The sequence below is a fragment of the Drosophila tropicalis genome, unplaced genomic scaffold (genome assembly GCF_018151085.1).
Source record: "Drosophila tropicalis isolate 14030-0801.00 unplaced genomic scaffold, ASM1815108v1 contig_859, whole genome shotgun sequence".
Taxonomy (NCBI): domain Eukaryota; kingdom Metazoa; phylum Arthropoda; class Insecta; order Diptera; family Drosophilidae; genus Drosophila; species Drosophila tropicalis.
The window spans coordinates 13,506,789-13,522,034 of record NW_027173353.1 but is presented as its reverse complement, the minus strand read 5'-3'; the positions used below and the strand labels follow the sequence as shown (position 1 = coordinate 13,522,034).

At 35.5% G+C, this 15,246-nt stretch overlaps 1 protein-coding gene across 1 annotated transcript in view; it reads right to left on the bottom strand.

Annotated features, from left to right (window-relative positions):
• The window catches only part of Cadps (calcium-dependent secretion activator 1), a 121,217-nt gene that overhangs the window by 44,259 nt on the left and 61,712 nt on the right, over nucleotides 1–15,246 (bottom strand). The window contains 5 exon segments of the mRNA XM_068296871.1: nucleotides 2,363–2,475; nucleotides 2,536–2,825; nucleotides 2,885–3,072; nucleotides 3,136–3,195; nucleotides 3,197–3,273. Coding sequence (XP_068152972.1) covers nucleotides 2,363–2,475; nucleotides 2,536–2,825; nucleotides 2,885–3,072; nucleotides 3,136–3,195; nucleotides 3,197–3,273 — 728 coding nt within the window.

Here is a 15,246-nt window from a genome sequence, read left to right as displayed (position 1 = left end):
ACTCTAGGATGGTCTGATAGACCTGCTTGGTTCTCACGTGAGTTATGTAACTTGAAGAACGTAAAATCGAGATGTTATAAAAGATTTAAAAAATCCGGTAAAGCATCGGATTTTTCACTAAATGTAGTTGCTCGATCAAATTTTATGGTGCTGAATTCACAGTGCTATAAGGATTATCTTCAGCGATGTAAACTCAGGTTTTCTCGCGATCCAAAGCAATTTTATAAATTTGTAAATGTTAAACGTAAGACATCGGTGCACCCGTCTTACTTGTCTTTCGAAAACAATAAAGCTGACAATGATCAGGCAATTGCCGACATGTTTGCTGATTTTTTCAAAACAACTTATTGCTCTTCGATTTATCAAGCAAATCCTCCTTATCCTCATCACTTGCAATCGTCTAATTGCATTTTAGACCCTGTGTTTGATGAAAGTTCGGTTCTTAGCGTGCTCAGTTCCGTCAAACCAATATATGCACCTGGCCCTGATGGAATACCAGGCTGCGTTTTAAGGTTTTGCGCGGAGGCCCTATGTAAGCCAATACTTATTGTTGTTTACACTGTCCGTCACATCTTCCGCCTTCCCGCCTATCTGGAAGGAATCATATATTATTCCTCTTCATAAAAAGGGGAAGAAGTCCGAAGCCTCCAATTATAGGGGTATTTCTAAATTGTCTGCCATACCCAAAGCATTTGAGAAAATAATAACATCTCAATTGCAGCATTTTTGTAGTTCAATCATTTCGTCATCCCAACAAGGGTTTAAAAAACGTAGATCGACAACTACTAACCTATTAGAATTTACATCTCACTCAATTAAAGGGTTCAAGACTGCCGTGCAAACTGACGTCATTTATACTGACATCAGCAAGGCCTTTGACTCCGTTAATCATACTCTGCTTCTATATAAATTAAACGCACTTGGCATCCCCAGCCTTTTGCTAGATTGGATTCTTCAATATCTTTCTAAGCGTACACAAAAGGTCCTCTTTAAGTCTTCATTTTCTAAGACCATCCAAGTGACCTCTGGAGTACCTCAGGGTAGTCATTTGGGTTCATTGCTATTCACTCTTTTTATAAATGATCTTCCATTGGTAGTGTCACATTCTCGGGTGCTTATGTACGCGGATGATGTCAAGCTTTACCTCAGTTTTAAAGACATATCATCTTCTAGCCTACTTCAATCGGATCTTAATGATCTTCAGAGTTGGTGTGAAACAAACCTATTAAACCTTAACGGCTCTAAATGTAAAGTTATGTCTTTTTATAGATGCACTCCATATTTAGCAACTTATTATCTTAACGACACTGCCTTAGAGCGGTTAGATATTATCAATGACTTAGGTGTTCTTATGGACCATAAATTAACTTTTAATCCTCATATTTCTGCTACAGTTAGTAAAGCTATGAATGTTCTTGGGTTTGTGAAACGATGGTCAAAAGAGTTTGACGATCCGTACACAACCAAAATTCAGTATACTTCTTTAATCCGTCCTATCTTAGAGTACGGAGCTTGCATATGGTGACCTCAATATGAGATTCACCAAAGTAAAATTGAATCTGTTCAAAAGCAATTTCTGCTTTTTGCTCTTCGCGGTCTAAATTGAGATCGCAATGTCAATTTGCCATCATACTCCAGTAGGCTTCTTTTAATCAATCTTCCATCTTTAATTAATCGTAGAGTAATGCTTGGTGCTATCTTTATTCATAAACTTTTAATAGGTGAAATAGACTCTCCTATTGAACCAGTTAAACCTATCTGTACCCCGTAGACCTACTAGAAATTTTATTCCTCTATCCTTAAAACACTGTAGTTCTAACTATTCTTTGCATGAACCTTTTCGAGTCCTATGTTCTGATTACAATCTTCTGTATCCCGTAATTATATCAGAAGCCTCTCTTTCGCATTGTACGCGTCAACGTCCAGACAATATAAAAAAATGTCAATGTCAAATGTCAATTTACATGCCTATAAAACAAACAGTCGTGGATTTTTTTTTATCTTCACAAAATATGTTTAAAAAAGCTTTTTTGAGCTTTAGACATGTAATCATACATATCTATATAAGTTGGTTTATAGATACTGATCAAGAATATATATTGTTGTTTAATTGCCAAAAACAGTTAATTCCTTTTGAACATAAAAATTATCTTGTCATGCAAAGATAATTAGCTGAAAGAACTATTTAATCCAACATTTAGAGCGCTATAATACTGAGTAAATAAATATATTACAATTATTGTGACCTTTCTTATCAACTTAATTGTATTAAACAACAATTAAGTCGCAAAACACGCACATTTATTTTTCCTATTCCCTTTTGAATTAAGAACATGCACCGAATGACAAAAAGATAACTTACTTCTCCATAGTATTCCTCATTTTGTTGTAGTAGGTCAACGCACAATTCGGACAAATGGATTAAGTCCTCAAGTTTCTTTGGTGGCGGCACAATAATTTCTCCACGTAAGTCTTCTGTGAAAGGATGATATTGTATTAGATGAAATGGGCAAGACTACTTATTAGACATATCACCTTCAATTTTAGCTTTATTTGAAAGCCTTGTGTAGTTAACAAGCGCAGCTGTTTCCAAACTCTTCTTGATCATCTGACGAACCTCTTCAGGTGGTACAGGTGTAACAATATCCTTCATTAGAACTCGCTCCAGCAAGGACAGTGTAGCTTTTAATGCTCCTTCTGGGCGGCCAAATGGAAAACAATGTCTAAAGTTCGTGATTTGAAATTCAAGTAGCTGGCGCAGGCGCTCCTTAATCTCTGCAAACTTTTCTTTTTCCTCATGCGTGATGCTTCCTACACCATCAGGTCTATAAAAATGATACAAATGTTGCAGCTAAAACCAGGGGGTTTAGCATCAGTATATTACCTATTTCCATGGACGTGACTTGCACAGAATGCGAACGAATAATGTATTAAAGTGGGGTCAATCATATGTTGCTTTTCGGCACGATCCAGTAAATCAGATAGATAGCACAAATGCCTATAGCATCCACGGACGCCGTAGCGAGCGCAATACTCGTCTAAAACAAATACTTGTCCTGGACTAAACCAACCCTATGTATGTTAAAAACAATGCAATAAATCACATTTTTTAAAAAGCTTTTTAAATAAACTCACCAATGATGCATACGGGTCGTTCAAGCGATATTCAAGAGTTAGATTTTGCAAAGTTTTAAAAAAGATTGGCATGGTCAAATGTACACGGATCCGCGCTTATATAGTCCTCCATGCCATGTTTTCGTGCCTTATCCGCATCTTAAAAAAAAAAGTAAAATCTTTATATTTATAGCTGTGTTCACAAAAAAAGCAGTGCCCTTAAGATTTGACTTTATACATAGTTGATTAATCATATTGTAACGATCCTTTTTCGTCCTTCGGGATATTTACAATTAGCTCTTGGGCTAGGTTCGGCACAACAAAATTTATTTTGTGCCCCGGTGAAATTAGAATAGGTTTGTTTAATGATTTGTCTTGGTGGTATGTTTATTTACGATTGTTTATGGGCTTGGTTGGATATGACAAGTTTCTTTTAGAGGAGTCCCGAGCTCTTTCCTGGAATTTCGGTAACAGGATATATCCTTGTACCTTCCAATATGCTGGGGATCGTCCTGGAGCAGTTTGACCTTACTCGATTCTTGCCTAAACACGGTGTTTTAGTCCTATTCCAAGGACTTGCTGGTTATAGGATAATTTGAGAGGTTACTTGTAAGGCCGTCTCGAATTATTCTGACTTTTCTTGATCCTTTCACTTGTTTTGTTTCACTAGTCTGAGCCTTTAAGGTTACTCGTAAGGCCTTAAAAACTCCCTTGGTTGATCATGACTTGTATACTTGAGTCAATTAGTTCCACGTCTAAACTAAGACTACCGGCTCTGTCGAGCGTGGTCCCTTAAATATATCCCGAGATGCCCATAGGGCGCTGGCTGCGGCGTCGTGCTGTTGGCAGCGGCGTTGGGATCGTGTCAGAAGTGGGTCGCCTCTTCCGGCGAATTCTGCTGTAGTATGTTCATACAACTAATAACTCAACACAATGAGCTCAACTTGTAACACTTTGTTGCAAGTATAAACAATTAAACATATACGCATTAAAATATAATTGTGCACTTGAATATGTTCATATGTATACATTGAAGTATTCACATAAACATATTCAAGTAAACATACAATTAAGCATGAACATATATGTATGTACATTTGTATATGCACATACATATATTCACATAAGCACTGTATGCACAAGCGTAACATGAGCTAGAGCCAGGCCAGCGTGTGACCGCTGACCAAGCACTTTGATGCATGCGCTCCAACAGTATGTATGTATGTATGTACTGACACTCTCCCTCTCTTTTGTAGCTGTCGCATAAGTCGCAGCATAAGAATATGTATGTAAACTTAGCTTAAGCAAAATAATAATTTGAAATAAAGAATCATTCTAAAAACGACTATGCATGGACACTGACGTGTTCATCTTGGATATACTATTTTTATCGAAGGAACCCGGTCTTAAAAATATATATAACATGGCGACCGTGACATGTGAAAAAAAAAAAAAAAAAAATGAAAAAAAACAAAAAAGAAAAATTAATCTAGAATTCATGTGATTTTTCTATTATCAACTCTTGGGTGCTGCTCCAAGGTGCACTCCCATAACACACATACGTTTCTCCAATTGTTTACAAAAAAAAAAAAAAAGAAATTAATTGGAATTTAAAAACAATAATGAAAAAAAATAATATGAAACATTAATATGAAACCAATTAAATAACAACAATATACATAACAACAAGATACTGATGTCCACGGAACCCTCCTTCGAGACCGCTGTTCCTAACGAACAAAGGGATTTGCCGACGTTGCAAGAGGCTTTGCAGGCAAATCCATTCGATGGACCACGGCCACTAACAATAGAGGAGTACAGGGCCCGGCAGCAGAAGAGAATCCCAAAGAAGACGAAACGAGGCGGTGAGGTGAGACGCCTACTCACCCAGAAAAGACTGCAGCAGGATTTGCTAAAGGCCAGCACCAACGAAGAAGACCGACAACGCTGCATAGAGCGTATTGAGGACATCAAAATTGAACTGCGCCAAAGAGCGCAGAAACGCAAGCGGGCCGCAGAAATGCGCAAGCCTTAACTTGCCTTTAAGTTAATAATAGTAATAATAACCCTAATAGCAAGTTGAAGCACGAAAGTGCAACTTGCGAATTACTAACTGTCCGATAGGCTATTACTAACAATGTGGTTGGAGATTTTTTTTTTTTTAACAATAAATGAAAATGAAATGTATACCTGAATTGTGAGCCAACCACATTTTCTATAATTTTTCCACGTCTCTGGCTCGCTGTGCAAGACACAGTTGAGATAAATTTTATTTCTCTCTTACTTTTTTTTTTTCTATTCACAAATAATTAAAAATAAAAAAAATACGCATGAATCCATAACAAATTCAAATTCAAATTCAGAAATTTTATGAAAAAAAAAAATTAAAGTAATTGCTAAAAAACAAGTTTTTAACCTGTCTTTATGAACTTTTTGCTCCATGTTTCAATAAACATTTCGAATCTGTCAGAAAAATAGTTTCAAGAAAAATAATTTAAAAAAAAAAAAAAAAAAACTTTAAATGAAAAATAAAAAAAAAAAATTTTATATATATATATATTCTTGAGTTAGTATTTTTTTTTTTTTTTTTTCTATATGCACCCTAATGCGATTCCAAAAGACAGTAACATAGAAAAAGTTGACAATATGTTAGATCATGAATCTAAAGTAGCGGATTCAACCGCGAATGTCATAAATAATGTCGAAACTGTCTCGGTTGATTTGAAAATCATAACCTTAATGCTTGTAATAATTGTTATTCTTTTATTAACAAACGTTTTAACAAAACTATATAAGATGCACAATAAGAAAGATGCCTTAAGAAAAAATATTCCAGTAGGGCAGATAACCAAGATGTTGTTTAAGACGATAGACATAGTAGAAAAGTGTATAATAGGGAACCCAACTTTAGAATAAATGCTTTGATACTTTTAATTGTGCAGCAAGCCCATTAATAATATGTAACAACAAAATAAAAAAGGGCATAGTAATGAGTACATTACCATGTGTAATGGTAAAAACAGTAGAAGAAAGTACAATGGCTAACCAAGTGGAATTAGACAGGCAATATGTTAGACAGGTTTCCACTTCAGTTCCTGAATTTGATGGTAAAAAGTTATTATTAAACAGATTCCTAACTGCATTACGCATTGTGGAAAGAACTAAGGGAGACCAAGAGGATATAGCAGTTGAGGTTATAAAATCAAAAATAACCGGCACAATCCTCTATAAAGTAGAAAATGAAACCACTATTGCAGGGATAATAAATAAGCTCAAAGAAAATGTAAAAGGAGAATCTCCTGACGTTTTAAAGGCGAAACTAATGAACATAAAACAAAAAGGCAAAACTGCTTCCCAGTATGCAACCGAAATGGATAATTTGCGGAAGCAACTGGAGGCAGCCTTTATTGATAACGGATTAGACCCAATCAATGCGGAAAAATTCTCTACAAGCGAGTCTGTTTCTGCAATGATTAAAAATTGCGAGCACGAAAAACTCAAAGTAATATTAGAAGCTGGAAACTTTGTAAATTTCAATGATGTAATGGGTAAATATATCCATTGCAGCACGGAAATGACTGGAAGTGCAAATACAGTATTATTTCAACGAGGCCGCAATAATAGAGGAGGTAGTAACCATTACCAAAGAGGTAAAGGCAATGGCCGCGGAAACTACAACTCCAACTATAACAATTACAATAACAGAAACAACAATAGAGGTGGTCGATATGTGCAGATATTTCAATTATAAAAGAAAATTCCGATGTCTTTCATGACATACAATTCAATAAAATCATAGACATTCGAGGCATAGGTGAAGGAGTAATTAACTCCAAAGGACTAGCCTCAATTGAATTACAAACAGGGAAATACATTATTCCATATAAATTTCATTTATTACATTCAGATTTTGCGATCCCTTGCGATGGAATAATAGGACTAGATTTTATAAAGACTTTTAATTGACAATTAGATTATAATACTTCAGAGGATTGGTTTATAATCAGACCTTCAAACCTAACGTATCCCATTAATGTACCGATAACATTTAGTTCTGGTAATAATTCAACACTTCTGCCAGCGAGATCCCAAGTGATACGCAAAATAGATTTGTCTTCAGAGGAAGAAAGCATTTTCATCCCAAATCAAGAAATCAAGCATGGTGTTTATATTGCAAACACTATTGCCCAAACCAAAAATATTTTTGTCCGATTTTTAAATACGACAGATAAATGCCAACTAGTAGGCATTAATAAAATAAAATTCGAACCGCTCTCAAAATACGATGTGGTTCAAACTTCAAATAACAATAGAACAGAGTCTGTTATTAGTAAACTAAAGAAAAATTTTCCAATCATGTTCAAAAAGCAACTTATGGAAATATTCACCGATTATAGTGATGTGTTCGGACTTGAAACCGAACCAATCACAACCAACAACTTTTATAAACAAAAATTGAGACTTAAGGACGAAGAGCCAGTATATGTAAAAAACTATCGATGTCCGCATAGCCAAACCGAAGAAATTAAAAAACAAGTAGAAAAGTTAATTGAACAAAATATTGTTGAACCATCGATTTCACCTTATAATAGCCCACTCTTGCTAGTCCCAAAGAAAACACTTTCGGGATCTAAAGAAAAAAACTGGCGATTAGTAATTGACTATCGTCAAATAAACAAAAAATTGCTGTCAGATAAGTTTCCGCTCCCCAGAATTGATGATATTCTTGATCAATTGGGAAGAGCAAAATATTTTTCTTGCCTTGACTTAATGTCAGGTTTTCATCAAATTGAACTAGAAGAAAAATCAAGAGATATAACGTCTTTTTCAACAAGCAATGGCTCATATCGTTTTACACGATTACCTTTCGGTCTAAAAATAGCACCTAATTCATTTCAGAGAATGATGACAATAGCATTCTCGGGGCTTGAGCCAAGTCAAGCTTTCCTCTATATGGATGACTTAATCGTTATTGGTTGTTCTGAACAACATATGATTAAAAATTTAGTAGATGTTTTTAAACTCTGCAGAAAAAATAATCTAAAACTGCATCCAGAAAAATGTTCATTCTTTATGCATGAGGTGACATTCCTAGGTCACAAATGCACAGATAAAGGAATCTTGCCAGACGACACAAAATTTGACGTCATCAAGAATTATCCAGTCCCACATGATGCAGATAGTGCTAGACGTTTCGTTGCATTTTGCAATTACTATAGACGTTTCATAAAAAATTTCGCCGAATATTCCCGGCACATAACAAGATTATGTAAAAAGAATGTTCCATTCGAATGGACAGCAGAATGCGAAAATGCATTCCAATACTTAAAAGAAAAGCTCGTTCAACCTAATCTATTGCAGTACCCGGATTTTAGCAAAGAATTTTGCATAATCACAGATGCAAGCAAACAAGCATGTGGAGCAGTTTTAACACAAAACTATAATGGACTCCAGCTTCCAGTTTCATATGCATCAAGAGCATTCACTAAAGGTGAAAGCAACAAGAGTACTACAGAACAAGAGCTAGCAGCAATACACTGGGCAATAACATATTTTCGACCATATATATATGGAAAACACTTCACAGTGCGAACAGACCATAGACCATTAACATATTTATTCTCCATGGTCAACCCGAGTTCAAAACTAACACGCATGCGGCTAGAATTGGAAGAGTACGACTTTACAGTAGAGTATTTGCGAGGTAAAGACAATTTTGTGGCAGACGCCTTATCGCGGATAACTATATCCGAATTAAAAGATATGAGTATAAAAGTCCTGAAAGTCACTACCAGGCAACAAAGTAGACAGAAAAACTGCGCAGTTAATAAAGAAGACCTTTTGCCAAGGCAAAAACTTCAAAATGCTTCTAGGCCCAACGTATACGAAGTCATCAATAATGACGAGGTACGAAAAGTAGTGACCTTGCGAATAACAGAATCTAAATGTTCACTGAAACATGGAAAGAAAGTTATGGCAAGAATTGAAGTTAGCGATTTGTATACCAATGGAATTCTCGACTTAGGTCAGTTCTTCCAAAGGCTTGAAATGCAAGCCGGTATACTTGAAATCAGCCAACTAAAACTGGCACCGAGCGAAAAGATCTTTGAAATTATTTCAATAGATTCTTTTAAAAATATGGGCAATACTATATTGAAAACATTAAGAGTAGCGCTACTCCAGCCGGTGACCCTAATAGAAAATGAAAAAGAAAAAGAAGCAATACTGTCTACATATCATGATGATCCAATTCAAGGAGGTCATACTGGCATTACCAGAACGCTGGCAAAAATCAAAAGACACTACTATTGGAAAAATATGGGACGCCATATCAAAGAGTACATAAGGAGATGTCATAAATGCCAGGTGTCAAAAACGACGACACATACGAAGACTCCCATGATAATAACAGAAACACCAGCGAAGGCTTTTGATAAGGTTATAGTGGACACAATAGGTCCACTACCAAAATCAGATAATGAAAATGAGTATATTGTCACATTGATATGCGATCTGACAAAATACCTAATAGCCATTCCAGTTGCATCTAAGAGTGCAAGTAATGTAGCTAAAGCTATATTCGAAAATTGTATACTACAGTACGGTCCAATGAAAACACTCATTACGGACATGGGAACTGAGTATAAAAACCAAATTATAACAGATATATGCAAGTACATGAAGATTAAAAATCTGACATCTACAGCATACCACCACCAGACCTTAGGGACAATAGAACGAAGTCATAGAACATTCAATGAATATATTCGTTCATACATATCAGCAGATAAGTCCGATTGGGATGCTTGGATACAATATTTCACTTATTGTTACAACACAACAGCCTCGGCAGTGCATGAATATTGTCCATACGAACTAGTATTTGGAAGACTACCAAATCAGTTCATAGATTTTAACAAAATCGATAGAATAGATCCAATATACAATTTAGACGACTACTCTAAGGAAATAAAGTTTAGAATAGAAATAGCATATAAAAGAGCTAGGATAATGTTAGAAAACCATAAGTTAAGTAATAAAAAATACTACGACAAACATATTGCCGATTTCAATTTAAACATAGGAGATAAAGTTTTATTAAGAAAAGAAATAGGTCATAAACTAGATGCTAAATATATAGGGCCTTATAAGGTAGTGAGTATAGAAGAAAATGACAATATATTAATAGCAGTTAATAAGAATAAATACCAAAAGGTTCATAAAAACAGACTAAAACCATTTTCGGAATGATCAACCGAAAAAAAAAAAAAAAAAATAATTATCATGATACTTAAGTAATTTTTACAAAAAAAAAAAAAACAAAAATCTTTATGGATTCATCTATTATTGAAAACAAATTCACGCAATTTCGAAAAACAAGAGAAAGAAAATTTGCCTAAAGAGACACAAACAAAAAAAAAAAAAAAAAAAACTTTCCTAAGATACACCTTTACTTTACCTTTTATTTTACCTTTCTATATAAATAATCATTACAATAACTACATAATATTACGTTATTCTCTAAAAGGGGAGGTGTAGTATGTTCATACAACTAATAACTCAACACAATGAGCTCAACTTGTAACACTTTGTTGCAAGTATAAACAATTAAACATATACGCATTAAAATATAATTGTGCACTTGAATATGTTCATATGTATACATTGAAGTATTCACATAAACATATTCAAGTAAACATACAATTAAGCATGAACATATATGTATGTACATTTGTATATGCACATACATATATTCACATAAGCACTGTATGCACAAGCGTAACATGAGCTAGAGCCAGGCCAGCGTGTGACCGCTGACCAAGCACTTTGATGCATGCGCTCCAACAGTATGTATGTATGTATGTACTGACACTCTCCCTCTCTTTTGTAGCTGTCGCATAAGTCGCAGCATAAGAATATGTATGTAAACTTAGCTTAAGCAAAATAATAATTTGAAATAAAGAATCATTCTAAAAACGACTATGCATGGACACTGACGTGTTCATCTTGGATATACTATTTTTATCGAAGGAACCCGGTCTTAAAAATATATATAACACTGCTTACCGGCAATATTCAAAGAATGGCTAGGCTAAAAAGTGCTTATGCTAGAAAAGGGAAGTGAAGTACCTAGTGTGTCTTGGGTCACATATTTTGCTAGGGTCGCATAAACATAAGTTGCTTACATGGCTAAGTGTGTTTACAGGAAATAAAAGACGTATGTAGCTTAGTTGACTAACAGTGATATGGGTCGCGATGCACGCGTGCTGTGTGCACTCGTTTAATTTCCCCCTGCAATGCACTTTCATACGTATATCGTATCTATCAGATAGAGGGCTTCCCCATCGTTCATCCCTCCCCCTTCGGTTCGCATATTCCCCTATGCAATGCACAAACCATTATCGTTTCATATAATGCATGCATGCCCCCCCCACGCATCTTCCCGCTTGTACGAAATCGCCAGCGGTCGCATGTGGTTCGATCGGTAATGTTTGATCGTAAATCATGGGATCGAGCCATATTGGACTTGGTTGCCCATCGCATGTGTGTGCATATCGGTTTCTTGCATTATGCTTCCCACGCATCTTCCCGCTTGTACGAAATCGCCGACGGTTGCGTGTGGTTCGACTGGCCACGTTTGATCGTATGCCACTTCGATCCATCAGCAGCGGATTCGGTCGTATATCGTACGTTTGGTTTGTGTCTCGGCTATATCTTGTATCTGGTGCATCCTTTGCACCGCTTGATTGTGTTGTTGCTGGCTTGTTGTGTGGGATATTATAGTTAATTATAATGTTCCTCACAATATTAAAAACCATTGTCACCAATATTTTTATACCCTTGCAGAGGAAAAACGCACAGAGACGTTTCCGACCCCATAAAGTATACAGCTGCGAACTTAAAAATAGCATCACTTGCTGAGGTAATGTGGTCAAGGGATTCCTAGACTTATTTTAAGGTTCAAGGAACATGTGAATATGTTTTTGAACGTGGAATATTTCCTACTAATGGACGCCAAAAAAAAAATTCTATCAATATCCAACGTTTTCAAAGATTTTTACAAAAATCCTTGATATACTCAAAAAATACCCGAAACTGAAAATAGCACCACTTTTCAAATATTTACTCAAAATTAAAAAATAACAGAAAAAAACAAAACTAATTAATAAGTTATGATTAGAGATTCAAAATATTATTAAATTATAAACTTAATATTTTGTGGCATTGCCCTTATTGGCAAGAACCGCTGCACATCGTCCTGGTATTGAGTCAACCAGGTCTTGACAGCATTTGACCGTTATTTTTGCCCAGGACTCCTGGATTACTTCCCAAAACTTCTCAATTTTTGTTAGTAATGAAACAGCAACTACTTCTTTAATATCAGACCAAAGAGTTTTAATGAGGTTTTGGTCTGGTGACTGTGCCAGCCACTTCACTACATTTAGATAATTTGCTGAGCACCACTGCCTGGCTTTCCTACTTGTGTGCTTTGGGCCGATGTCCTGTTGAAAGGCTCATATTAGCGGTTTATTATCCTCAGCGTATAGTGACAATAAAATATTTACATGAACTTGGTGACCCATAATCGATTTGTGGACTAATATGTGACCGACACCATAATAAGAAAAACAGCCCCATACCAATGACACTGATTCTAGACTCAGGATTTTTGTAAAATTCTTTGAAAACGTTGGATATTGATAGAATTTTTTTTTTCTGCTTCCATTAGTAGAAAGTATTTTACGTTCAAAAACGTATTCACATATTCCTTAAACTCAGCCATCTTAAAAGCTGTTTATATGAAACTTGGTATTTGAGCTACTTATAACCCAGGTGAGATGAAGTATAAAATCATAAGGATCCGACCGTATAGTTTTATACGAAAAGTTGGTAAAGCAGTTGGAGTGTCGCTATATAATTTACATATGTGATAATATTGGATATGGATAGGGAATAAGAAAAAAATGTAGTGAAAACAGCAATAATGTTTTCTTTGTGTATTGTTAAATTGAGTTGCAGAAAAAGAGGGTATATAGACTTTAGCTTCTTTGATATTTTTTTTTACAAACTTTCTTTAACAAAGAATTAACCGGGCTACAAATGTTGGGAAGATATTTATCCCATATATCCGTCCGTACTGGACTTTTGCCCATAAATGTCAAATAAATCTTGACCCACTTAACTTTATGTTTTCTTTCTCGCATTTTGCTAATATTGAAATTTTATTTATTTGACAACAATACCATAAACTTCTTTTATTAAATTCCAACATAAATCTGCAAGCAACATGTCAAGCCATGATACTGATTTCGGTGTTAAGGTGCTAAGGATATTTACATATAAGCATACATAATTAAAATTGAGATTGAAATGGTGAAGCGGTTCATTGTTTAACACAGATATTTCCAAGATTCAGAGTAGAGTTGGGCATGGGCTGGGTTGTATCGTGTCACGTCGTGACACGATGGGCGCCGGCGTGCTCATGTTGAAAAGTTGAATTTTGTCCATGGGCGTGCGTGTTCGTTCAGAGCAACGTGAGCACGAAAAAACCAGTAGTCGAACAAGAATTAGAAAACTACAATGCCACTGAAACACCGTCCACTGTGGATGTATTAAGTTTTTGGAAAGACTCGGTTAAAAAAGGGCTACGGGTACTAGCCCGTAGAGTATTAAGTATTCCAGCTAGCACAGCTACGACGAGCGAAAGGGTGTTTTCAACCTCGGGGCAAATTTTAAATGAGCGACATACTCGACTTTCGAGCTCCAACCTTGACAAATTATTATTTTTGTACAAAAACTTGTAAATTATAATATATGATTGTTATACATATTGAAAATTGGACGCAAAAACGTGGAAATTTAATAATATAAAAAAAAAGTAAAAACAAAAATCAAGTAAAAAATTTTGTGCTAGGCCGTGTTGTTTTTTTTTCAATACCACAGATAAACCGAAGCTTTAAACTTCTTTCTAGATTTGTTAAACAGACCATAGAAAAACCATTAGAAAACCTATTAAAATAGTAAATTTTGCTAGCTTCTAAGGCCAAAAGAAACGATCTCCTCGAACTTCATAAAAATTTCTTATTAAAGCCGATTGGAAGTCGCCATATTGAAAACTGGCACGAAAATGTAAATGAACGTAAGCCTATTTTTGATATCTGTTTATTTTTTAACGTGAAAAAATAAACAGTTTTATGTTCCTTGTTACGGTCAAATATGACTGTGACGCACGGGGTTTTGTTTGTATTAAAACAAACTTAAGTAACAGTTTATATAGCATTTAGTTTATTTAGCGCGATTTTACAACATGTGTGATGTAATTTGACATTTTAAACGAAGAAGGCTTTAAAAAAGTTTGTCGCTTTCTTCCACTGGTGCCATCACAGACTGACGCCAAACTCTCGGTTGGTCCCGCTCGTGTTTTTCAGGGCTGCCATATCCCAGTATTTTCAGGGCTGCCGGCTCCAGCATTTTCGGGTTGACGGTTAATTTTTAAATTTGTAATGACGGCGCTAACAATGACCCCACATGAAAATTCAATAAGATACGTTACAAAAGATGCATGCCAGTTCGAGAATACGATTGGGTCTCATTATGTAGCTTGGACCTTTTTTCATGCTAGACATTTGCGGTATAAATGCATTTATGATATACACCAATGTAATAATGGATCCGCAAGTGAAATCTGTCGACGAGAATATTTAAAAATATCAAAGAAGCTAACCTTAGCTGTGCCGAAGTTAATAAATTATTTTTCTGTATCAATGCACAGACAAACCCTTCCAAATATAATTTCCATTTCTTCTTCTTCTTCCCCATTCTGATCAGCATGAGAAACTGAGTCAATATAGCCATGTCCGTCTGTGCAAATCTACTTCATGCCGCCATTGTAAGAGCTATTGGGATGAAACTTGATGTTTGAGCTACCCATAGCCCGGATTGAATACTAGGGGCAGAAAAACTGAAAAACAGGTTACTTGCTCACTATGGTCATGAAGAGGAAAATGACAATAGAGGGAACGTGATTGATGAGGATCAGGCGGATCATTTAATTTAGAAGAGACTCAGTTACAGCAGGGTGTAAATAGTTTCTCCAAAGAGAATTCGGTTCCATTGTTTCGTTCATGGTTT